General features: G+C 41.3%; 1 protein-coding gene across 1 annotated transcript in view; it reads right to left on the bottom strand.

Moving 5' to 3' along the window:
• The window catches only part of zer1 (zyg-11 related, cell cycle regulator), a 40490-nt gene that overhangs the window by 2100 nt on the left and 12507 nt on the right, over positions 1-25883 (bottom strand). Inside the window, exons 5-15 of the mRNA XM_028808587.2 lie at positions 24228-24404; positions 24019-24133; positions 23563-23709; positions 21000-21173; positions 20698-20913; positions 20434-20475; positions 20191-20310; positions 16083-16198; positions 13362-13550; positions 8406-8503; positions 4796-4898 (exon numbers count right to left, since the gene is read on the bottom strand). Coding sequence (XP_028664420.1) covers positions 4796-4898; positions 8406-8503; positions 13362-13550; positions 16083-16198; positions 20191-20310; positions 20434-20475; positions 20698-20913; positions 21000-21173; positions 23563-23709; positions 24019-24133; positions 24228-24404 — 1497 coding nt within the window. The remainder of the gene's footprint in view (positions 1-4795; positions 4899-8405; positions 8504-13361; positions 13551-16082; positions 16199-20190; positions 20311-20433; positions 20476-20697; positions 20914-20999; positions 21174-23562; positions 23710-24018; positions 24134-24227; positions 24405-25883) is intronic.

Genomic DNA, 25883 nt, shown 5'->3' with positions numbered 1-25883 from the left:
TCTCTAAGTTGTGGCTTCACCTCATCCTCGCTCAATGTCAAGGTGCACTGTACTCACAATAATAAACAAGAACGGTTGTGTCATATACAGTAGAACCCCACAAAGTTGCAGTTCAGAGTTCGCGGCCTCAGTCATTTGCAGATTTTTCCTTAGAACCTATCTAATAATTGTTAGCAGAAACCGCAAATATCCTCCGCAATTTTTATGGCTTTTTTCGTGGAAATACTGTACTCTAGAGAGAACAGGAAGCAGCTGTGGAGGAAAATGCGGTTTGGGAAGGTGAAAGCCAATAGAATTCGAAAGTGCAGCTCCCAGCAGTCCCTGCAGTGGCTCTGATTGGTCTTCTGCTGAGGGTGCTGGGGCTGTTGGGGTCAAAGGATGTCAGTGCAGCTTTTAAAAAGGGGTGCCAGTGACCAAAAACAAAAAAAAAGTTTTTGTAATTTGTGTTTCAAGTTCCTGTCTGTCTGCCTTCTGTTGGGTTACCTGTACTTATTCGTTTTGTCCTGGATCGTCTCATGGTTGGCGTCTGGATTGTCTGCCGTGTGCCTGTGTACATGAGGACTGTAAGTGGATTCATGGCCATCCTTCAAAGAAAGGAAAGCTCCTGAACCCGTCCACCCGTCTTCACCATTTCAGGAACTAGTGGTAGGACTATCTTTACATTTCCATTCAACATGCGGATCTCTGGACTATCTATTTTCATCACGACATTTCATCCGTTGCTGTTTTTCATGATTTACTCTGTTTTGCTTGTGCTTTGTTGTATTTAATGTGTAATCGCTGTAAGGGGAACAGGGGTGGTATTGTTTTCATTACATTCTTTATTTGCTGTTTGATTACCGGTTTACTTTGTTTTTGTCTCTGTTTGTGAGTGCGTGCGGGTCGGGCCAAGGCTGGGTCGTCCCTGGAATCTCCACCATAAAAATAAGTCACCGTCTTCTTGACGGTGTGAATCTTAGTGGCACCGGACCTCTACAGCGTTATTCATTTCTCCTTGCTGCTGATTGGCTGTGATACATCTCCAGCTGAGTGTTCTTGTGTTTTCCGTTTTGTTCCTCTTAACCCTTAAACCGCCACAACCGGCTATAGTCGTTTCCCAGTGCCATTTGCGAGCTGATCAGTCAGTGCCGTACATTTGTTGAGAAGCCAGCTCATGACCACTGCCAGCCCCTTGTCAGCAGGGGAGCTGAATGGACCCCTAGAAGACACGGACACTCCTCAAAAAACCCCTCTTAAAAAACGCTGATAGACAACCTTCACATTGCTCCCTTACTTGCGGCTACACTGTTGCGTGACGCTACGCATACTTAAAAGCCTGAATAGCACCTGTTCTTTTTGGCTGATTGCTTTGTTTCTCTCTCCTCCCCCAGACATCCTCTGCTCCTGTTGGGGGTCCTGCTCTCATTGTGCTCCCCTATGATGTTTGTCTATTCTTTAATCGAGAACTAACTGCATACTGAGCTTGTTTTACTTCTGAAAGAGACATGTTTGTTTGAAGTGTTTGAATAAAGTTCCTATCTCTACAATCTCCTGTGTTTCTGTGCAATTCTGTGACCCAAGCGTGACATCCAGCAGCCTCACTGTCCCTGGGATTGAGCCGCTGACTAGCCTGCCAGCATCAGCGCTTACCACTGTGTGCTTGAGTGCAGCCAGTTCAAGTGCAGTTGGCTCGGTGATTTACTGAATTTCATCCACGGCATCAGTTGCACTTTGTACATATTGTTCCAGTAGTTTTTAAATAGTTTTTACAGTTCATTAGCAGTGTGTATAATGATCAGTGTTGCAGTAATTGTGATGCTCTTTGCATGAAAAAAAGTGCTCCATTAAAATTTCACTTTTTCTTTGTGAATTGTGACGTTTACTTAAAGTGCAGCAAAAAAGTATTTGCTGTCCAGGGATGCATTAACCCCCAAGTATGTGCCAGTTGAAGGGTTAAAGCCCCAAGATGCCGCCGAAAGGCCCTGTACCTTCTAAGGCTTCTGGCAATGAAAATGCGCTTATACAAATTACAGTACATATAGCGGTAACATCTGTATTTTACATTCTAGCACTGTGGGAGACATAGCAGTACAGTATACAGGTTTACCTTTACATTCTTTATTTTTAGGTAATGTATTAAGCGGAGTTTGAAATTAAAGTGTTTTGGGGGCATATTTAGGGTTTAAACTATAAAAATAGGCATTTTTTTTAACCACATCCAAAATTTGCGTTTTTTCACAATTCGCAGGTGATCTAGGAATGTAACCCCCACAAATTTTGGGATTGTACTGTATTTGAAATATTAAAATGTGTGCTTTTGCTTAAGTGGTTTTAAAGTCTAAATCAGGGATCTCAAAGTCCAGTCCCGGAGTCCCAGCCGCAGTGGCTGCAGGTTTTCATTCTAACCCTTTTCTTAATTAGTGACCTGTTTGTGCTGCTAATTAACTTCTATTGAATTCACTTTAGTTGACTTGCTCTTGAAGACTCAGACCCCTTAATTGTTTCTTTTTCCTTAATTAGCAGCCAAACAATAATGAGATACAAAATGAGCCAAAACATCACCAGCAAACTGTGACCATCATACAATATCTGGAAATAAAAAGGATGAAGGTCTCAGGAATGTTGATCTGCTCAGGTCCCAAAACACTTTAACAGTGGTCTTAGAAAAGAGAAAATCAATAATGTCAGAAATGTCTGCTATTGCTCAATGAGAGCAGCAACAAGTCATGGAATTAAAGAATGGGTTTAATTAACAATAAGACTCAGCTCCTAATTAAGCAACTGGTTGGAGTTTTGAGGCCCTGACGTAGTTAGTCTTCTGTTGGCTCACTCGCTTCACGTTTCATTTCTGTTTAAGGAAAGAAACAAAGCAATTCAGAGGAATGATGAAGAAATTCTGGGGAACAAATCTTACAAAAACAACTCAATTAATTAAAATGAATTCAAAAGAAGTTAATTAGCAGCAGAAACTGGTCATTAATTAAGAAAAGGGTTAGAATGAAAACCTGCAGCCACTGCGGCCCTTTAGGACTGGAGTTTGAGACCCCTGGTCTAAATACTCTCAATTGCAATTGAAATTTGTCATTTTTTTTTTTAACATTCTGAAAGTGACTTTTATAGGGTTAGGACCACCGGTAAGGAACCAAATTTCCAAAATATTATATTAGTGATCAGCAACCTGAAAATAACATAACGGTGACTGTATTACTGATTCCCCCCTTTTTCTTTTTTGTTTTTGAAGTTTAGTGACAAGTAGTAACTTTGACCCCCTCTCACCCATTAGGAGGTGAGCCCCTGTGGTCGATTGAGGTGGCATGCATAGCTTCAGGCTCTTCTGATCATTCGTCCTGAAGGCAGCTATTGGTTTACGCTTTATCACAAGGGTGTCATTTCCTAAACACAATATGGTGAAACAAGGCCTAAAAATGAGGGCTTTTCGGGTGTAGAGGAGCAAAAATAGAGGGGAACTCACGCATAACTAGACATCAAGACGAGTCGAACAGTATACTTGTAGCTGTGAGTCAGGAAGACCTGGACAAAGTAAAAGCATTCAGAATACTCATGCAAGTAGTTATTTTGTTGTTTAAATTTGTATTTAATTTCAATCACTATGTAGAGATGTGTTTTCACTTTAACATTAAAGAATCTTTGTCTGTTGATCAGTGCCAAGAAAGCCAAATGAAATCCACTGCTACTCAATGCTGTTTAATAATAAAATGTGAAAACAACTGTGCATAGTAGGCTGAATGTTTTACTTTCGTTATTCAGTTCAAGATATGCAAGTACCAACAACAGGCAAAAATTACAACACAGATAAACAATACAATGCCATGCATGAAATATAACATAAAACAATAGGAATAAGAAATACTCGGGCATTTGTCAGTATGTGTGACTGCTGAGTCCCTAAACCTCATGAGTGGTCTAGTGCAGGGGTGGGCAGATTCAGTCCTGGAGGGCCGCAGTGGCTGCAGGTTTTTGCTCCAACCCAGTTGCTTAATAAGAAGTGCTTATTGTTCAAGTAACACTTCAGCTTCACTTTAGTTGTCTCGCTCGTTAAGATTTTGAACCCTTATTGCTTATTTTAGTCTTAAACAGCTGTATTCTTGGTTTTTAATTGCTCCTAATTAGCAATAACATGCAAATGACAAAAGAGACCAGCATTTCTCCATTTAGCTTGTTTTCATTTACACCTGTGTGTATTTATCATGCACTATTTGGTTTAATTAAATACTTGGAAGGAAAGTGAAGAGAAAAAAGTGAAGCACTGAGAATTACTCATCTGTTTTAGACTTCAAATCATTTGGATGATATCCTTAGAAAGGAAAATAAATCTAGGATATGAGAATGACCTGACATGGCAGAGTTAAAGCACTAGCAAGCCATGAAATTAAATAATTGACAAGGATTGGTTTTTAATTAAGCAACTGGGTTGGAACAAAAACCTGCAACCACTGCGGCCCTCCAGGACTGAATCTGCCCACCCCTGGTCTAGTGTCCTGGTCTTTAATAATACTGTTCACGTTTAAGTGGTGGGCACATGAGAATGACGTGCAAGTATAAAAGACAGGTCTAAACCTCATGAGTGGTCTAGTGGTCCCGATCTTTAATAATACTGTTTACCTTTAAGTGGTGGGCACGTGAGAATAACATGTAAGTACAGAAGGCAGGTTACCTTGATAGCGGTTTTTCTACTTTTCCTTCCAGTGTTGTCTGCACACTTAGTGTAGATGTGGGGGGCTTTTTAGAGTTGGGTCTTGATATGAGCTAACAATTAAAATCAATTTACAGGGGTCTGTAGGCTACCACTACTTACCGGGCCATTTCCTTGGTCTCCTGCCTGGCTGACTCCAGCTCCAACACTCTTTTTAGAAGTGCAATACCATTCTCTTTTATGAGCAGGGGACAGTACTTGTCAGCTAATAAAAAATAATTTAAAGAACGTTAAAATCTGCCATGTGAGTCTTTTTTCTTTAAGTTTTTGTAAAGCACTTTCAGCTCTTAAGTTTTGTATCAAATTGTGCTATAGAAATAAATGGTTTTGTTCTTGTTTCATTAGATTTAGTCTCCTTAACCTCCTCAACTTTAATGTTTATCCCCGGAAAAAACACTGAAATTTTTTTCAACAAGAAAAAAAGTCATTACGTGTAACAGAAACATGTAAATACCAAAACATCAACACAAATACAGTAGGAAAAGTATGTGGAGCGTCCACAACTGTACTGATGCAGATTTACAAGTTCATTGTGTGATGTTGTCACCGACGCACAACCCCACATTATAATCAGGACAGTAGAAATGTGTTTCTTTGCATACAATTCTTTTTATATTTTTTTTTTTCTGTTAATTGTGCACGAGAAGGTAGAATGTCAGTGCCTGATCTGCACAATCAACACAACTCCTTGTGTATTTATAGGCTATCACAGCTCAAGGCTTAGTGACTTCCACATTTCATCAGGTATGAACATTGACAGTTGCTGTATTGTGAAAAGTGTTGAGGAGGCTAACATAGATTTCTTGTCCTTCCACTTGATCACAAGCATTTTGCCATTTTCCCATGTAGATGCTGCACCTCACTGCAGAATGACTTGAAGTTGACAGGCATATCACGGCAGTTCAGTCATACTGTGCTGTATGCATGTTTCCCGATTCGTGACAACAACTGATGACCAGTTCACATTATCGTCACTATCACTTGATTCAACTAATAGTTCAGTTCCAGTTTGTTCTAAAACCGACTTTACAGCTTCTCTTTTACAAGCTATGGTGTGTTTTAATTGAAGACTCTGCCCCACTCATTAATATGGATGAGAGGTTCAGCTCAAGTTGGATGTTTGGGAGACAAAGTCAGACAGGCAAGACTGCATTGGTTTGGAAATGTGCAGAGGAGAGATGCTGGGTACATTGGGAGAAGGATGCTAAGGATAAGAGGAAGGCCTAAGAGAAAGAGAAGGTTTATGGATGTGGTGAGAGAGGACATGCAGGTGATGGGGGTAACAGAGCAAGATGCAGAAGACAGGACGATATGGAAGAAGATGATCCTTTGTGGCAACACCTAACGGGAGCAGCCGAAAGAAGAAGACCACCATAGAGTGGGAAAATGCATTGAAATATTCATGATTTTTTTTTTTGGAGCATGATGCCATTTTGTCCACTAGATGGCAACAGAATACTGTCCCGAGAGTTATTTTGGCTCCACTCTGTACAAGCCAAACAAGAAAGACACTCAAGCTAAACTGCCTTAATGTAGAATTCCAAGCCAGGGGTTAACACTAAGGAGGTTAATTTGAAAATGCATCTGGAAAAGCAACACATTCATAAAGTATTCTGTGCCAATATTAGAAACTGTCTGTATGCTAAAGACCTAACTAGTATGCCATCATATGAAGGACTGTCCTCTTTACTGAGAGAAGTAATGAGAAATGCACAAGACTTGTGTTAAAGTGGCCCAAAGTTAAACAAGCCATCCAGGACAACACCCTCTTTGGACGCCTATGTTTTTTTTTTTTTTAATCTTCAGTTTCCATGTCTTTACAGAAAATAGCTAGGGTGCTTTTTATATTAGGATTTTATACTCAGACTTCACTATCTTCTTATACAAGTAAGCCCGCGATTCGCCAGCGAATCGGAAATCCAAGAACGGCAATCAGTTTCTGCGTGATGAAATATCATGGAGGGTATATGCAGTGGTGTGGGCGGTCGCGTCCGGGCGGCTGTATAACCTGGCGTGCACACTTTACCTCAGGTTTAGTTCACAGGTCGTAGGCATGGTAAAGTTTCCATTTAATTCAATAACATGTATCCATATGGGCTCGTGTTTGTATTACTAATCGTTGAGCTCCCTCCATTTCGATACGTGCCTCTTTTGCCTGTGCTGTGTCAAAAGCGCGTTGTGGGTGCGCTCGTTCATTGTCCAGGCGGCTGTACAACCTGGCGCGTGGTAGGTGCCTCCGTTTATTGTTTGTATCTCAAACATGCCACACAGACTGCTGGCACATACATACTACTGACTCTGGGAGGCCGCTGCATTTGACTGTGGGTTGTGGTGTCTGGGCGGTGTTTGGGCGCCACCTACTGACTTCTGGGAAGCCACTGTGTTTGACTCTGGGGCCCAACGGTGCACTGCGCATGCGTGTCGGTGCCTCCGTGCATAAATTAAAACTGTGAATTAGTAATGTAGATAATACACTACCGTGGTTGTCTGCTTGTCTGTCGAGATTTTAAATCACCTGCAGCTCACAAACCGTTTGACCTGAAATTTGGTACACATATACTACGTAACCTCTACTGTCCACTTGCAGGGTGATGATTTTTATTCCTCTTTTAATTTTTATTTTATTGTAGAATCAACTCTCGGCAGCAGGGTGGCCATGTGTTCTCATTCCCTACCACCTTCGCCGTCATTTCCCATACCTCTTCATATCGTAAATCATTCTTGAGGCAGATTGAACACTTAAGTTTCGGGCTTAAGTGAAAATGTAAGAAAAACGTACTAAGTAATTGCAACACAAAAACCAACTTAATCAGTTTTAATGTGAAAATATACCTATGGAAGAAGAGAAGAAGCGGGCCGCTAGGGTGGCAAAAAGAAGAGCTGCTCAGGAAGCAGCAAGCGCATCAACCTCTGAGCAAACGAATGGTAAACATACAGAAAAAGAGGATGAAAATTAGGAATGCTCAAGTCAGGTGTATTCACTGCACGTTATCATGCAACCCACTACTACTGATCTATTTAAATTTTCTTCTGTTGCCGTTTGTCTATTTTTATTAAATAATTCTTTGCTTTTTCATATCTGAGTAATTAAAGTCATAAAGCAGATACAGAGCACCTCAGACTTGGCCGAAGGTTCACCTTCCAACAGGACAATAGCCCTAAGAACAAAGCAAAGGCAACACAGGAGTGGCTTAGCGACAACTCTGTGAATGTCCTTGAGTGGCGCAGTCAGAGCCCAGGCTTGAACCCAATCATACATCTCCAGAGAGACCTAAAAACAGCCCTCCACCAGTGGTCTCTGTCCAACCTGACTGAGCTTGAGAGGATCTGCAAAGAGGAAGAGCAGAAATGTCCCAAATGTAAGCTCGTCGCATTAAACTCAAGAAGACTCCTGGCTGTAACCACTGCCAAAGGGACTTCAACAAAGTACTGAGTAAAGGGTCGGAATACTTGTGTCAATGTGCATTTTCAGGTTTGTTTTTTTTTTTTTTAAAGAATTTGCAAAAATTTCTAAAATTCTGTTTTTGCTTTATTATTCTGGGTACAGGGTGTTGTATGATTTTAGCAAAAAAACAACTGCTTAATGAATTTAGTAAATTTCTCATCCATATTTAAGATACAGAGGAGGCAAAATCTTGGTCACACTGTAATTTGTACTGCATTATAAAATACACAAGACCACCTCAACCCGTTAGTGTTGTTCAATACTTACGGTAGACAGAGATTAGGTTATAAAGAGCCCAGGTAGCCCAGTGCTGACTGACAGGTGCAATGTCTTGAGGAAGAAGGCGAAGGATTGGTTCAAAAGACCTTTGAGAAGAACGGAAAAAATAATTACAGTGTGTCCATCTGAACAACGGACAATAATGTGACAGTGGGAATAGTCCTCTTGTGAATTTCCCCTTGGGATTAATAAAGTATCTATCTATCTATCTTAAACCTCTAAATTACTGAAGTTTTAGCCTGAGCGTAGTTTTGCACTACCTTTTCTCATGTGTAAAAGCTGTTTAAACCAAGCTGTGGGCCACAGGGTGAACCACATTTAATGTTCTGATGTGGCTGCTTCTTGTTTAACTGTCCAGGGACTCTGAAACAATCCATATGTGTATTTGATTGTATCCAGCATACCACAAGACTCAACAATGCCTACAATCAAAGAATCTACTTTTTGAACTATATAGAGTGTCACGAGTTTACATACTAGAATTTGCTATCTTCACTACCTTATTATTCATATCAAGCATTTTTGAAACAAATGCTTACACTCCCAGCATGCCTTTGTCTAGATCAAAGTTGCAATAATTAGCAGTTTTCAAACTTAGATATAGATAGATAGATACTTTATTAATCCCAAGGGGAAATTCACATACTCCAGCAGCAGCATACTGATACAAAAAACAATATTAAATTAAAGATTGATAATAATGCAGGTAAAAACAGACAATAACTTTGTATAATGATAACGTTTACCCCCCCGGGTGGAACTGAAGAGTCGCATAGTTTGGGGGAGGAACGATCTCCTCAGTCTGTCAGTGGAGCAGGACATTGACAGCAGTCTGTCGCTGAAGCTGCTCTTCTGTCTGGAGATGACACTGTTTAGTGGATGCAGTGGATTCTCCATAATTGATAGTAGCCTGCTCAGCACCCGTCACTGTGCCACAGATGTCAAACTGTCCAGCTCCATGCCAACAATAGAGCCTACCTTCATCACCCGTTTGTCCAGGCGTGAGGCGTCCCTCTTCTTAATGCTGCCTTCCCAGCACACCACTGCGTAGAAGACGGCGCTCGCCACAACCGTCTGATAGAACATCTGCAGCATCTTATTGCAGATGTTGAAGGACGCCAGCCTTCTAAGGAAGTATAACCGGCTCTGTCCTTTCTTACACAGATCATCAGTATTGGCAGTCCAGTCCAGTTTATCATCCAGCTGCACTCCCAGATATTTATAGGTCTGCACCATCTGCACAGTCACCTCTGATGATCACGGGGTCCATGAGGGGCCTGGTCCTCCTAAAATCCACCACCAGCTCCTTGGTTTTGCTGGTGTTCAGGCGTAGGTGGTTTGAGTCGCACCATTTAACAAAGTCCTTGATTAAGTCCCTATACTCCTTCTCCTGCCCACTCCTGATGCAGCCCACGATAGCAGTGTCATCAGCGAACTTTTGCATGTGGCAGGACTCCGGGTTGTATATCGGCTGAACAGGACCGGAGAAAGTACAGTCCCCTGCATACTGCACTTCAGAATTGATAAAATACATAAGGTTTACACACTGCCTCAAGACTCGTGCTGTGTCTTTTTAGCTGGAACAACTTTGGTGTTACATTGACTCTGAAATTAACTTTAAAAAAGGCCAATTCTGACCTCAAAGTTAATGTGTGAGAGTCTGCACTGATGGGAAACGGCACCACAGGTCCCTCCTCAATGGAACAGAACTACAAAACGGCATCTGCTCCTAGCAGAACTGCAGTGTCATTAAATGAGGTTTTCTTCTGACTGACAATATGCACCCTAAGTTTAAATGCTTTATTATCCACACATTTCATGGTAGGAACTTAATAACTCGCATACAATAAATATGAACAAATTTTTGAAAGCAATACAAAGATTAATGGTAAGTAAACATAGATCAAATACAGTTATTTTTTTATAAGATTACAGCGAATTTAATTAATTTATTTTACGAGAGGGGTGGTCAAGCTAAAGTTAGAACATGGGATTTGTTAGAAAATGGAACGAACCTTCACAAAGCTGACCATGTCATTCATTTCTCAGTGTCGTCTCCACCCTTCTCAATGCACTTGCACCACCTGCCTGGATGTGCCCGGATGCCAGTAGAATAAAAGCTTTTGTTGTGTCCTCACAGCCACCACTCGTGCATCGCATTCTTCGTGTCGTCACCTGTCTTGAATTGATGACCACCCAGATGTTTTTTTCTTTTTTACCGGTCCAAAAAGATGGAAATCACATGGTGCCAAATCTGGCGAATAAGGAGGATGTGGCAATACCTCCAACTTCAGTTTCTCCAGATAAGCTTTGGTGTTCTTAGTAGCGTGTGGGCAGCAAAAGGACCCCTTAAGACAGCAGTGCCCACCATTTGGATCAAACACCAGGCTTCACATTCATCTCCAGCAAGTCACAGTAACTTGCACTAGTGACTGTGGTACGTACCCCTTGGCATGTGGTGTTCGACAATAACTCCGGTGCATGAGCGGTGGCTGTGAGGTCAAGACAAAAGCTTTTATTCTGCTGGCAGCCAGACACTTCCAGGCAAGCGGCGCAAGTGCATTGAGATGGGTGGAGACGACATTGAGAAATGACATCATCAGCTTTGCTAAGGTTTGTTCCCTTTTCTAACTTTAGCTTGACTCCCCCTCGTATATTACAATATACTGACATCTGTCAAAAAAGAAGTGGGCTAAAGTATTAAAAAACAGGTTAGCCGAAACTGTTAGCATATTGGCATAAGAAAGGTAACAAACTTATCTGTAGTAATTATAAAGGAATTCCTCCACAAAAATGTGATGGGCCTTATTCAGTTTTTATACTTTCACTGTTTAATGCTTTTTAACAATACTTCTTAAATTGTAAAAATCACTTTACGTTTACCTCGAGGAGTCACTTTTGAGTGTCGTGAAAAGGGCCACTTACTTGCTGTATTGTTATGATAACTGACGTTTACGCAAATGCACTGTGCAGATGATTCTAGAATAATTAATGGAATTCTAACAGGCTGGAGAGGCTTTTAAAAGTAAATGAGAACAGAAACATAATCTTATCAGTAGAAAAATGCACATTCATGTTTGCTTTAAGAAATGTCTTTATCTGATTGATTGATTCCATCATAAATGACTAACAGAACTACAAATTAGAGTGGGTATCCTCAATAATGTTGCAAGTCCACCAACGGATAAAAGAAAATTAAACGAGTAATTTGCTGCTGTACAGAATAGTGAAACGTTTTTTCATAGGCTTCTTTTGGCTGATCTTATTAAAAAGTATAAATCATCAGCATAACATTTCCTTTCAGTTTGCTCAATCTGTAGACACAGAAAGGACTTATTTAACATTTAACTTAACTGCCCTAATTAAATGGACTGAAATCCCCCCTTTGTTTATAGTCAACTTGGTAACTATATATTTGAGTAAGTGTGGAGTAGTGAAATTGGTCCAAATTGGACGTACTGTAATGTTTTATTTAATTGCTAACAATCCAATGGTCAGAGTCCACTACCAAGTATCTGTGGTAAACAGATTATGAGAGTGCTTGTTTAGGATTTCAGTTACCCAACCCTTTTAGTTTCATTGTTTATTGTGAGTGTTACACAGTACAGTAAATTTCTTACTCACAAGTCTCCCACAGACAAGTAACAGTAACAAAATGCAATAATAATAATAATAAACACATACACTAACTATAACATCCAACATGTGCATGTCTGTTTATTCTGTGTGTTCCTACAGTTGCTATGTCTCTGTTGTATGCCACTTGGTATGGGATTCGTTTGTGAAGTGCCATCTTTTGGAATGAATAATGCTAAACATTTCATTACTACATGCAATACAAAATACATTATAATAGATAGTACACTACAAACATTAATGCTGAGGTCTACACTGATTACTTTGAGTTCAGCCCGTCTTAGCTGGATAGCACAGCACATGTTAAATGTAATAACAGAACATTCGTCAGATTCGTCAGTTGTCAGTGGCTGTTCTGTTGAGTGGCCTTGAGATAATAAATATGCCTGAATGTAGCGGGGTGAGTGCTAATGACCTATCAATATTATCCTCACTTAATCAAACATGCTGAACCATTGCTAACCTTCTGGGTATTTTTAGATATCTTGCAGTGATCATTTCATGTTAAATCTCGGCACTCTGGGTGGGTAAAGGAGTGCACGCCTGACCTGATCTGAATAAGGTGTAATGTGTTGTGTCTTCCTGATATTTATTTTACCAATTGTGATACTTAAAATCTTTAAACGAACACAATATAAAAGGGTTAATAATCCTAAACAGCATTTAAAACATCACATACAAAGAAGCTATGAGTGCACAGAATACACGACAGGCACTTCATTAATGTGCCTGAGTAATAATATAAAATAGTTTACATGTGAAGGTGCTCAGAGTTATAGAACACAACATAAGAGTTGCTGTGTGTTGCCCAGCAGCACAAAAAAAAATGATCCAAGTACATTATATTTCGCTAAAGTTACATTACAAAGAGAGGTTGGGACCATGCGCTGATTACAGCACGTTGCGGCATCCACCCCGATTGAGATCCAAGTGCAGCTGTGCAATGGGTGACACCTCAGCACCACACCGAACAGTGTGAAGTTTTTTTTACAGTGGCTGCCACCAACCCGTAAGTTTTCCAAACAAGTTTGAAAAGTGTAAAAAAATCCAAAGGAGAGATCATGTTGACAATGATGGCATGACCATGTTTAAGTATTACTCAGATCCAAAGATTTGCTCATATTTGGCACAATAGTATCCTGTTTTATTAAAATCTTAAGTGTCTGCTTTATGTAAAGAAGCTGCAGTAATTAATTCAGCACTCCTCAGTCTTTTCTCTTCACAGTGAACACTTACAAGTATTCAGGGTGAAACCTGCTAATGGAAGTACGATGTCGTCTTCCATTCATCTCACTCAGTGCTGCCTACCTGTAGTTGATGTTTCTTCTGGAGTTGACATCCCAGCTCTGAATAGCAGCCCACATCCGGTCCATAACCTGATCCCTCAAGGGGTCTGCCATGGCCCAAACCTCTTGTCCATCAAACATGATGTGCGACAGGACTCCACAGGCATTGTATGACACTTCTATTCCATCTGCCTTACTATCTAGCAGGTTGCTGTCACAAAACAGGCATACAATACAACATTAAGTCAATTACAGTGACAATGCAATATCAAAATGTCTTGCTGAAAAATTGTGAAGGACCTATTTATTGATTTGTGCAACTTAAGTCTGATTAAGCAAAGTGCAGCTTTTAATATTAAATATCGCTGAAGTAGTGTCTCTTTACCCAAAAGTGAAACGCCAGCACTGTTTGGCCGACTGTACCTATAGACTCCTGATGCAAAACACAACACAACTGAAAAATAAAAAAGCATGCTGAGCAGTGAATGGTATTGCTATCTCAAAGATTCAGGGTCCTGGGCTTGAATCCCATTCCAATCAGTCTGTGTGTGGGTTTCAAGGTTTCATTCCAGGTACTCAGGTTACCCTCCCAGAACCCCAAAGACATCTGTTGGGTTAAATTATATCCATCCATCCATTTTTCAACCCGCTAAATCCGAACACAGGGTCACGGGGGTCTGCTGGAGCCAATCCCAGCAAACAGAGGGCACAAGACAGGAACCAATCCCGGGCAGGGTGCCAACCCAGCGCAGGACACACACAAACACACCAAGCACACACTAGGGCCAATTTAGAATCGCCAGTCCACCTAACCTGCATGTCTTTGGACTGTGGGAGGAAACCGGAGCGCCCGGAGGAAACCCACGCAGACACGGGGAGAACATGCAAACTCCACGCAGGGAGGACCCGGGAAGCGAACCCAGGTCCCCAGGTCTCCCAACTGCGAGGCAGCAGTGCTACTCACTGCGCCACCATGCCGCCCGGGTTAAATTATAATTTCAGATTAGTTCTGTGTGTATGTGTGTGTGTACCCTGCTGTGAACAGATGCACTGCAAAGGGTCTTTTCCTGCCTAGTGTTTGATGCCAGGTAGTGGAGATGTGGGAGAAAACTCTGAGGACCAGGAGATAAATCCACAAAGACCGAGGGAGAACATGCAAATTCCACACATGATGTCTGGTCTGGGACTGTAGAGCCCTGATGCCACAGTCCCAAACACCACACCCTGTACAGCTGGCACGTACCTATATTAATATGGCTGCTCATTTATTAAAAGTTAATTATTAATACAAAATAATGAAGAAAGTGGATTCAGATGACAGATGTGTAGATAAAGTAAATAGGACATGTTTTTATATTTGTACATAATTTCATGAATATTAAAACAAATTCTGCCTTTCTCCTGTTTTGAAACGTGTGCTTTCTAAATCTAACTGTGGTACAGCGGGTCCGCGGCTTCAAAAAAAAAAAGGGCCAGGTTAATTTAATTCCGTATAGCTGTGTCGTTCTCCATGGCCACGATTTCACGACCGCGGGGAGTTAATGAGGTAGTTGGAGCGAGTCGCACCTGCACGTGTGGGTGTGATCGTTCTCAATTGCTTCATTGGCTTCCTGCGGCGTGTGATTTGGGTGCTGTGCCCACGGAGGAGCGGGGGTATGTATATATAGGGGTCGACACCAGGAAAGGGGGGATAGATGGATCGTGAGCAAAGAAAAGAACTAAGACAGAGGAAAAAAGGAGGTTAAAGGACAGGAAAAACAGTCATGGAATATACGATCTGGCCACCTGTAAGGAGGAGTCAAGCACGAGCTGGGGCAACACGAAGGAGCATTTGTTTGTAGCACTCTAGGGGCTAGTACACCCCACTGAACGTTCTGTTGGAGTGGGGTGAGCAAGACAGGTGTCCGCCCGAGGGATCTGAGGAGCGACTATGTGAGCGCAAAGGATGAAGGGAGAAGAGCCGACCTCGAACGGTCTGGCAGTGATGCCTGCAGGCAGCCAAGACGGAGGTCAGCCGAAAGGAGCTCGTGGCTGTTGGGTTTCCGTCGGCTGTGGGAACAATGGGTGAGCTGGGGAGAATGAGAGACAGAGATAGGCTGTGATTGTAATAAGAAAGACTGCATTTTAATTTATGATTTTAATGGATTTATTTATTGATAATTGTTTTTATCCCCACTTTGCACTGTTTTTATGGAATATTTATTGAAACTACGATGCACTGCACTGTTTGTTGTTTTGAAATAAAAGCACATTGGCACTTTTGGAAATATCCCCTGGCTTTGATTGAGAATTGTCCTAATTTGTTAGCTCATCTCGGTGACATTACTGACGGTGTTGGGTTCAAGAGCTCCCAGCAGTCGGATGGGAACGTGGAGCGGACTTGCATCGTCACACCAACTCTCTTGCAAACAGGTCCTGCTGTATGAATGCACAGAGTTATAATCCTTTACAAGTCTAATCTTTCGAGAAGTTAGTTTAAAATCTAACTGCCCCTATACACCTAAAATGAGGGATTTTGCTTATGAACAAAACAATTTTTTCAGTCTGCCCTCAGCATTAAAAGAAGGCTGGCCCTGAATATTCATTAATGACCCAGTAGCTCCGAGATGAATGACTTCACTCCCACTGTTCACACAGACCACTGACACTACTCTTAATGAGGGTTAAGCTATAAGCCAGATTTCATACCCAAAATATTCTCCGTTTGTCACACCCTGCACAGAGGACCTGCCCTGGTTCTTACCTGAAAACAGTAATGAAATGAGGTGTCAGAAGCTGGGGTCTCAGATTTTTGACTTCTGCTACGTTACCCAGGAGCCCCAGCATGTTCCGATGAAGCTCTTGCTTGTCTGGAAATTCCTACAAAAAAATAAAAAAACAAATCTCAATATCTAATATATAAAGCAGAGTCTATGTTTGTTTGTCCACCATACAAATCTGCACCGGGCGTCCGATCGCCACCAAACTGGGCATGGGGCTGCTTTGTGACCAGGAGGAGGTCATGGGGTATGTTTGGTTGGGAAAAATGTCCTTGGTCATGCGCAGGACACCTTTTGACCGACACAACGTTTGCAAAAAGTCTCCGTACTTATCATCGACTAGATGGCCACACGTTACAACATTGTCCTGCTTTTCGCTAATATACCAATGCCACCAAAAAAAAAAGACATGGCATTAGAAAGTCCACTTCCGATGCCACAAAACAGTTGATTTCAAGCCTGTCGCAAACATTGCACAAGATGTCAAGATGTTTTCATACCAAGAATTCCGATGTTAATGGCGGCACCATCTAGCGGCACGTTTGGTCTCTGTGCATCCCTCTTTACCAATGTTTCTTTGACTTGCCAAGACATTGCGGAAGTGTCCAAGTATGAGAAAGCTGACTGCTTTCATTGCGTGAATGGGAACTGCCGTATGGATGTAAAACGTGAACGACCCAGTGCGCGTGACTGGCTTTGCGTATTTGAGGTATTATTTGCTCGCTTTCCGACTCGCACTAAGATTTCAGTCTTGGTCTTTCTGACTGACTGGTGCTATTTGTTCACTTTCTGACGTATTGTAAATAACGTACATTCATCTCACTCTGGTGCTTATTCCGTACGTAATACCATGTGACACATTATAATTGTCCTGCTTTTCGCTAATATACCCATGCCACCAAAAAAAAACATGGCATTAGAAAGTCCACTTCCGATGCCACAAAAAAGTCTATTTCAAGGCCGTCTCAAACTTTGCGCAAGACGTCAAGATGTTTTCATACCAAGAATTCCACTGATTCCGAATGATTTACCCTTTGATTTCAAAAGGCTAGAATTTCCAATTCGTTTGGATTTTGCTATGTGAATTACTAAGGCTGAAGGGCAATCACTCCAAGTTAAAGACATCAATTTGGAAAATCCATGCTTTTCACATGGACAACTCTACGTAACATGTTCTACAGTGGGTAATCCTCACAATTTGTTCATTTTCAGAACCCCAGGACAACACAAAAAATATACTGTATACAAAGCCTCTAAAATGACCACTTATATTACCTATTACAATAAAATGTCAGCCAGAAAAATGTTTGTTCGATTTCTATGTTCTGTTTCTTTCATTTGGGAAATTCACCAGTTATAGATTCCCGGGCAACGCCGGGTACTCCTGCTAGTGTGTGTGTGTATGTATGTATGTATATACAGTGGTGTGAAAAACTATTTGCCCCCTTCCTGATTTCTTATTCTTTTGCATGTTTGTCACACAAAATGTTTCTGATCATCAAACACATTTAACCATTAGTCAAATATAACACAAGTAAACACAAAATGCAGTTTGTAAATGATGGTTTTTATTATTTAGGGAGAAAAAAAAATCCAAACCTACATGGCCCTGTGTGAAAAAGTAATTGCCCCCTGAACCTAATAACTGGTTGGGCCACCCTTAGCAGCAATAACTGCAATCAAGCGTTTGCGATAACTTGCAATGAGTCTATTACAGCGCTCTGGAGGAATTTTGGCCCACTCATCTTTGAAAAATTGTTGTAATTCAGCTTTATTTGAGGGTTTTCTAGCATGAACCGCCTTTTTAAGGTCATGCCATAGCATCTCAATTGGATTCAGGTCAGGACTTTGACTAGGTCACTCCAAAGTCTTCATTTTGTTTTTCTTCAGCCATTCAGAGGTGGATTTGCTGGTGTGTTTTGGGTCATTGTCCTGTTGCAGCACCCAAGATCGCTTCAGCTTGAGTTGACGAACAGATGGCCGGACATTCTCCTTCAGGATTTTTTGGTAGACAGTAGAATTCATGGTTCCATCTATCACAGCAAGCCTTCCAGGTCCTGAAGCAGCAAAACAACCCCAGACCATCACACTACCACCACCATATTTTACTGTTGGTATGATGTTCTTTTTCTGAAATGCTGTGTTCCTTTTACGCCAGATGTAACGGGACATTTGCCTTCCAAAAAGTTCAACTTTTGACTCATCAGTCCACAAGGTATTTTCCCAAAAGTCTTGGCAATCATTGAGATGTTTCTTAGCAAAATTGAGACGAGCCCTAATGTTCTTTTTGCTTAACAGTGGTTTGCGTCTTGGAAGTCTGCCATGCAGGCCGTTTTTGCCCAGTCTCTTTCTTATGGTGGAGTCGTGAACACTGACCTTAATTGAGGCAAGTGAGGCCTGCAGTTCTTTAGACGTTGTCCTGGGGTCTTTTGTGACGTCTCGGATGAGTCGTCTCTGCGCTCTTGGGGTAATTTTGGTCGGCCGGCCACTCCTGGGAAGGTTCACTACTGTTCCATGTTTTTGCCATTTGTGGATAATGGCTCTCACTGTGGTTCGCTGGAGTCCCAAAGCTTTAGAAATGGCTTTATAACCTTTACCAGACTGATAGATCTCAATTACTTCTGTTCTCATTTGTTCCTGAATTTCTTTGGATCTTGGCATGATGTCTAGCTTTTGAGGTGCTTTTGGTCTACTTCTCTGTGTCAGGCAGCTCCTATTTAAGTGATTTCTTGATTGAAACAGGTGTGGCAGTAATCAGGCCTGGGGGTGGCTACGGAAATTGAACTCAGGTGTGATACACCACAGTTAGGTTATTTTTTAACAAGGGGGCAATTACTTTTTCACACAGGGCCATGTAGGTTTGGATTTTTTTTCTCCCTAAATAATAAACACCATCATTTAAAAACTGCATTTTGTGTTTACTTGTGTTATATTTGACTAATGGTTAAATGTGTTTGATGATCAGAAACATTTTGTGTGACAAACATGCAAAAGAATAAGAAATCAGGAAGGGGGCAAATAGTTTTTCACACCACTGTGTATATATATATATATATATATATATATATATATATATATATATATATATATATATATATATATATATATATATATATATATATACACACACACACATACAGTTATGTCCATAAATATTTGGACAGAGACAACTTTTATCTCATTTTGGTTCTGTACATCACCACAATGAATTTTAAATGAAACAACTCAGATGCAGTTGAAGTGCAGACTTTCAGCTTTAATTCAGTGGGGTGAACAAAACGATTGCATAAAAATGTGAGACAACTAAAGCATTTTGTGAACACAATCCCTTCATTTCAGGGACTCAAAAGTAATTGGACAAATTAAATAACTGGAAATAAATAACTGGGAGGGGGAAAGCGTGACATCAGGAGTGGGGAGCTGGGCAGAGCCCTCTTCACTGTCCTGTTTTATTACTATGCAGATGGAACAGCTAGTTAATAATATATTGAATACTTATTATAAAAGAAAAGTTGAATAAATATGACTCTGCAGCTGCATCAATAAAAGGCAAAGTACCACTTCCTGTCAGCGGAGATAGGAACAAAACAGGTTTCTATCAACTTTTGGGCTAATACTTGTATGCAAAATTTGGTTGACCGAAGTGAAAGTGTACTCAAGTTAACGTGTTTACATACACACACACACAGACAGACATAATTCCAAAAAATGGTATTTTCAGACTCAGGGAGGTCTAAAACAAAGAGATTAATCAAAATCTCAAAATGGAATTTTTGGAGGATTACAATACTTACCCTATATTTCGTTTACAAGAAAGTAAAAATATCCAAAGCAAATGTTCACTATCATGTAAGTTATAACAGTAGACCAAGAACTTTCAACTAAAGCTGAACAGGCCATCAGAGTGTGATAGTCCAGAAAGCCAATGGAGAAAACACATTTTCCCTGAATATACCTGAAACACTATCTCCTCCGTCATTATATGTAGTTTTGGACAACCAATGAATCAAGAGCTCTGTAAAAGGTTTCACTATAAAGCGGCCTTCAACAGTCATTTTGGTAGAACAAAAGCTTTAAAGATGATGAACTCACCTTTAGACATTCTAAGAACAGCTTCATACCAGAATGGTTGAGAAACATTTCACAGTTATCAGGAGTTTCATCTGTGATGTTCCAGAGGGCGCTCCAGGAGAACTCCATTACTTGGTCGCACTGCGGATAAAAGTGTACAGTAAAAGACCAACAGCAAAAGAACCTGCTCCATCACCTCAGTTTTAGCTTTGCTATGAGGCCGCTACTGTAATCCTCCCAGCCCAGCAACCCACAGCGACTTACCGTTTTTTCCACTAGTTTCTTCTGAATTAGTTTCAACATTGTCTGAAGAAAGCAAAAGAAAAAAAACTGAGCCTGATCTCCATGAAAACAGAGCCTCCTAAGGCAAAGCTGACACATTCTTTATTGCTGTTTTATTCAAATGGACTTGCATAGAACACCCCAACACCAAGACAGAGAAAAACAGATGAGATTTTCTAATCGCCTGTATGGGTTAAACATCAGTCCTCACCCTTATCCCTCAGAGTATAAGCAAGTCTGACTAACCGTTACGAAACCCATCTTGCCAACGGCTTCTTTGTGGTCATTATCCACCTGGCAGACTAAAGCATTACAAAGGTGCACTGCAATGCGCTGGATGGACTCGTCCTGCCGAGACTGATTCAAAATATTAAGCAGGAGCTCATTCACCCGCCGATACTGGAACTCAAGCTCTTCTGGGATGTTGAAGTTGCACAATGTGAGGCAGCAGTTCCTCTGCACCTGTATATTATGAGACATTATAAGTCTAAAAAAATGATGAAATGTAAAATATTTGACTGTCTAATCTGCACTGCAGTTCCCCTTACCGTGACCTCCTGATATGATTCCATGCCATTAAGCACAACCTGGATGACCTGTCGCCGCAGCTTGACACTTTGCTCTGTGCGATACTCTGTGTTGGTTAGATAAAATAGTGCAGCACTGCCCGTCACCTGAATGCTCTTATCATATTTATGGCACTTTAGTGCAGAGATGACGAGCTGTGGGAGAAGGAAAAGAAGGAGGTGATCAGTTAGTGATAGTTTCACAGCGTCTTCATCATTGGAATTTCAAGAGCAATCTTACTACCAATTAATTAGTGTGTTAGTAACTAAGCAAAGCTATTGTAATGGCCAAGCCACAATCCTTAAAGACACCAGGAGACTTGGACTTGAAGGACATGAATAAACTGTAGGAATGAGTAATAAAAAAAAAGAAATTATAAGCAGATTAGGGTGGAAGACAGATACATGGATATGAAAGGCAGTACATGACAGATAAACAGATAGGCAGATAGACAGACAGATAATATGAAAGGCATGATTGATAGATAGATAAGATAGATAGATTCACACATGCGTGTCAGAGTATCTCCTCATGGGCTCAACGAGGTATATTATAACCCGCTGGGGCGACAGATGGCACTGTCACCAACATTCTCTTCTCCTTCTCTCTGTGCACCACTGAGAAACTAACCGGTGAGGGCATTTAGCCTCGCCCAGAAAGAGGTGTCATTTCTCCCTCAGAGCAACCTGCTGGGTGGTGCTCCACAAAACGACTCCTACTTTTTGATCCCCTAAATGGAGCTTGTTGCTTTTGTTATTGTGCCCGAGTGTCCATTCCCACTGCTGCCTAAAGGTGTAGTCTTTTGTTTGGACCTTCGTATTAAACAGCACGACTCGGTTGGTGTCCCAACTTCTTATTGTTGCATGACCTGTCATTCCTGCACCCGGCCACAATTGAGTGATCGATCAATAGATAGATATTAATTGATCTTAGGTAACATCAACCATAAACTTATAAAGTACTTTACTGTTTTGCACTATAAGTGGAAGACCCAGAACTATACATGCAACGCACAATCTATATATATAAAATCCCTATGTGCGTCCAGGTGTCTGTGTGTGGGTGTCTTCTGGTGAAGTGCGCATGCGCGTGGCACGGTGCTATGCGCGATATTACTGTCAGAGAAAGTTAGAGGCGTTTTACGGAAATACAAACCAGTATTACTGCGAGAGGAAATTAAAGGTATACAATACAGTGACACATATTACAGCCACATACAAGCCAGTATTACTGTCAGAGGAGATTAAAGGCATAGTACCGACGCGCACGCCTGTATTACTGCCAGAGAAAATTAAAGGTATATTACGGACGTATATTACGGACGTACAAGCCAGCGGACATACAAGACGGTATCCTTCAATAAGGGCGCGCACAAAAAGGCGAGCCTCAAAAGGACGACCTCAATTGGGCGCAGCGAATAAAGGCGCACGTAAATAAAGATCTGCACCTGTTGCTCTTCACATATTCCAGAGCCATTTGAACTAAATTATCTACGCGCCCTTATTGAATAGAGCCGTACAAGACAGTATTACTGTCACAGAAAATTAAAGACACACAGTAGAACGTGTGTGCTATAAATGACTAGGATGAAGATGGTGGAGTGGTGGCGCTGAGGCTAAGGATCTGTGCTGGTATCTGGAAAGTTGTTGGTCTGAATCCCCATTACTGCCAAAAGAGATCCTACTCTGCTGGGCCCTTGAGCAAGGGGTGCTGTACAATGGTTAATCCTGCACTCTGACCCAAAGGGGTATGTGAAAACTAACAAATTCCTAATATAAGGAAATGTATAAGGTGAAATAAAGAACAAAAAGATGGGCATGACGTGAGGAGATACAGTGAATTCAGAAAGTATTTAGATCCCAAATCCAGGTGTGTGAAGCTTGTCGTGTCAGATCCAGTAAGACTCCAGGCCATAATCACCACCAAAGGGAGTCAAGGGTCTGAATACTTGTGTCAATGGGATATTTCAGGTTTTGACTTTTAGTAAGTTTGCAAACATGTCTAAAAACCTGTTTTCACTTTAGCATTCTGGGATAGTAAGTGTTGATTGACGAGAGAGAAAAGAATTTAAATAATTTTAGTACAAGGCTGTAATATAGCAAAATGGGTAAAAAGTGAAGTGGTCCAAATACTTTCCAGATCCACTGTAATATACAGTTTGATGGCTGAACCCCCAGTAACAACTCCTTGCACATCGACGTGGAAGAAGGCAAAGGTTAAATGTTTCCTGAATGACGAGTCATGGAGAGGATGAGCAGCATTAGTTAATAAGGCCTCTAATTTTTTTCCCCACCATGGTCTCCAGTGAATTCAACATCAGTCCTGTAATATGGCTAACCTACCCAATTCATTTATTCAGGCATATGGCCTTCCCTAACGGCACAACATGGACTATAATGGAGTAGCAGAACATTTTCAGCAGATTGGTACACACATTAATGGACCCAAGTCTCCTCTGAAAGAAGACCCTGCAATGGTCCTTTTTTTTTGTATAACAGGCACAGCCACTCCAGTCTACTGTTTAGAAAGAATCATGTTCAGTACCTGAAGAGCCCGGAGAAGTTGGCTACAGCGTTGTATTCGAGCGATATCAAACAAGTGGTTTATGGCTCGTGATGCCATTTCAGGCCGATATTCTGTGTACGCTTCAATTGCGTTCAGGATCTGATCTTCATTTTTGGATCCAGTGACCTGCATGTCCAAAGAAATCGTTGACATAATGATGCAATAGGAACTGAGGGCTACCTTTTCATCCCCAAAACCTGTAAATATCTCTAGATTGGCTTGTGCTTTTCCGTACTTGCGCAGAATGACAATGGCCTCTAAGTCATTAAGTATCTTAAAAAGGAAGCTGTTAGCCCATTTATATGAAGATTATTTACTGATTCAAACAATATTTTTTAACTCTTTGAACATTTTGAAGAACATCTCAACAAACGATATGTAATTCAAAGATGATCAACCAGCAACATTTAATTCAGACTTTGCTAACAAACATACCTTATAGGCGGGGATGTGCGTCAAGTTACAGAGCGATGTATCAAAAAGACCGAGAAACTGCAAAGGCCTCTTCAGTTCCTGAAAGGGGCAGATGCTACTCTTTGAAGGCTCAATGCTGAAAGATTTCAACAAAAATGGCACCACTCAAAAAGCTGGGTCCTCATCAATTCAGTGTAACTCATTCGGTTAAAAGGCAGCTAGCAAAATACCTGGGACGTCCCAGAGCCTCCTCAATCTGAGAGACGGCGCAGTTCTCTAGAAGCACGTGGCCTGAGATGTCCAGTGAGACGAGGTGGATCAAGTTGCGGACAAACACGGATAGCACCTTACGGGTCAGCTTGAACTTGTAGAAGCTTGACAGCCGGTCACGGGATATATCCAGGTGTCTGCAGGAATAATTTAGGAAATTAGCAAATCAGTTCAAAAATGCAAATGCTGTCTACAGGGGATGCAAAGCAAAACAGAAAGACCTCAAGATTTTATCAACAGAAGTTTAAAAGAAAAGAGGAAACACAACCTCATCCTATATCCTGGTTTGGGGCCATTTATTGCAGGACCTCTCCTTTGTCAGCAGGTACCTTTTTATGACGTTAAGAGTAATAACAAAATGTATTCATTTAATGTAGGAGTTATGTACCTGGGAAGGCTACATCTTAAAAACTCTCCTTACCTCAGAAGACCTTAAGACCCTGACGCAATTAATATGGAACCCTGGCTGGATGAGGGTTCTTTCTGCATGCAGTGGTTTCTTTCCACATCCCAATGGAACCCTATATTTGTCTTTATTAAGAGTGTGTGCGCATGAATGAGCTCTAGGGCAGTGCTTCCCAACCTTTATGGTGTAAAGACCCACTTTTCCCATATAAGTGTCTTTGTGATCACCTTTAGCAAGTCTGACACAATCGCTAGTGATGATATAGCGAGGTAGTGACTCGATTGTGATCATCAAAGTGGGAGTGCTGGTGTTGTTTGTGGTGTCACACACGTGCGAATAGGAGGGAGCTGTATGGACCAAGTGAAAGTAATTCCACACCAGGCCAGGGGGTGGCAGGATCCACTAAACCTTCTTCTGTTGTCTCTGCAGACCAAAAACAGGAAAACCTGTCTGAATCAACCCTGAAGATGTCACTTCTGGTTCTGGCACCCAGAAGAGCTTCAGTTTTGGTTCCCGTGCCCAGAAACTTCACTTCCGGTTACGACGATAGAAACCCATCACTTCTGGTTCCCCTACATTACTTCTGGTTATGGCATTTAACACTAGAATTACCAGAGCCTACGAAAAAACTCGTAGATCCGGCCCACCTTAAATCGCTTCTTAAATCCGTTCACACCTCTCCGCCAGCATCCTTTGTCCTCTAAATGTGCTGATAAAAGACAAGCTGCCAGCAGCCGGCTATTCCATCCCCCCACCGACTTAGAACGTGCGCAAAGTTTTCCCAGCTCATGCCTTGATTGATTATCTGGGAGTGAAGTGGAGTTTTAGACTGGAAATAATAGATCGTTATTTGGAACACACGCATTTCATGCGTGTTCCGTTTCTACAGTAATCTGTGTAAACACATTGTTAAAACAGAAACTTTTTCATATTTTAGTAATAAATGTTACCAAATGTAGTAGGCATAAACTAAAGAATGTGTAAAGCCCGAGTTCCAAAGATCAAATAAACACTCACAAAAGCTTCAAGAAGGGTACAACAGTTTCCGTGGCGTAGCGCGCTAAGTTTTGCTTCTTAGAGCACAGTAGCTTTGCTGTGCCTCACAGACTTGAGTTCGATTCCCCGCTGGGGATAAAGTGTTGCTTTTTTTTTTTTTATTCTTAATAAATTTGCAAAAACCTCAAGTAAACTTTTTTCACGTTGTCATTAT

This window comes from Erpetoichthys calabaricus, chromosome 9, assembly GCF_900747795.2.
Source record: "Erpetoichthys calabaricus chromosome 9, fErpCal1.3, whole genome shotgun sequence".
Classification (NCBI taxonomy): Eukaryota; Metazoa; Chordata; class Cladistia; order Polypteriformes; family Polypteridae; genus Erpetoichthys; species Erpetoichthys calabaricus.
The sequence above is the reverse complement of the archived record's forward strand: the minus strand, read 5'-3'. Positions and strand labels throughout refer to the sequence as shown.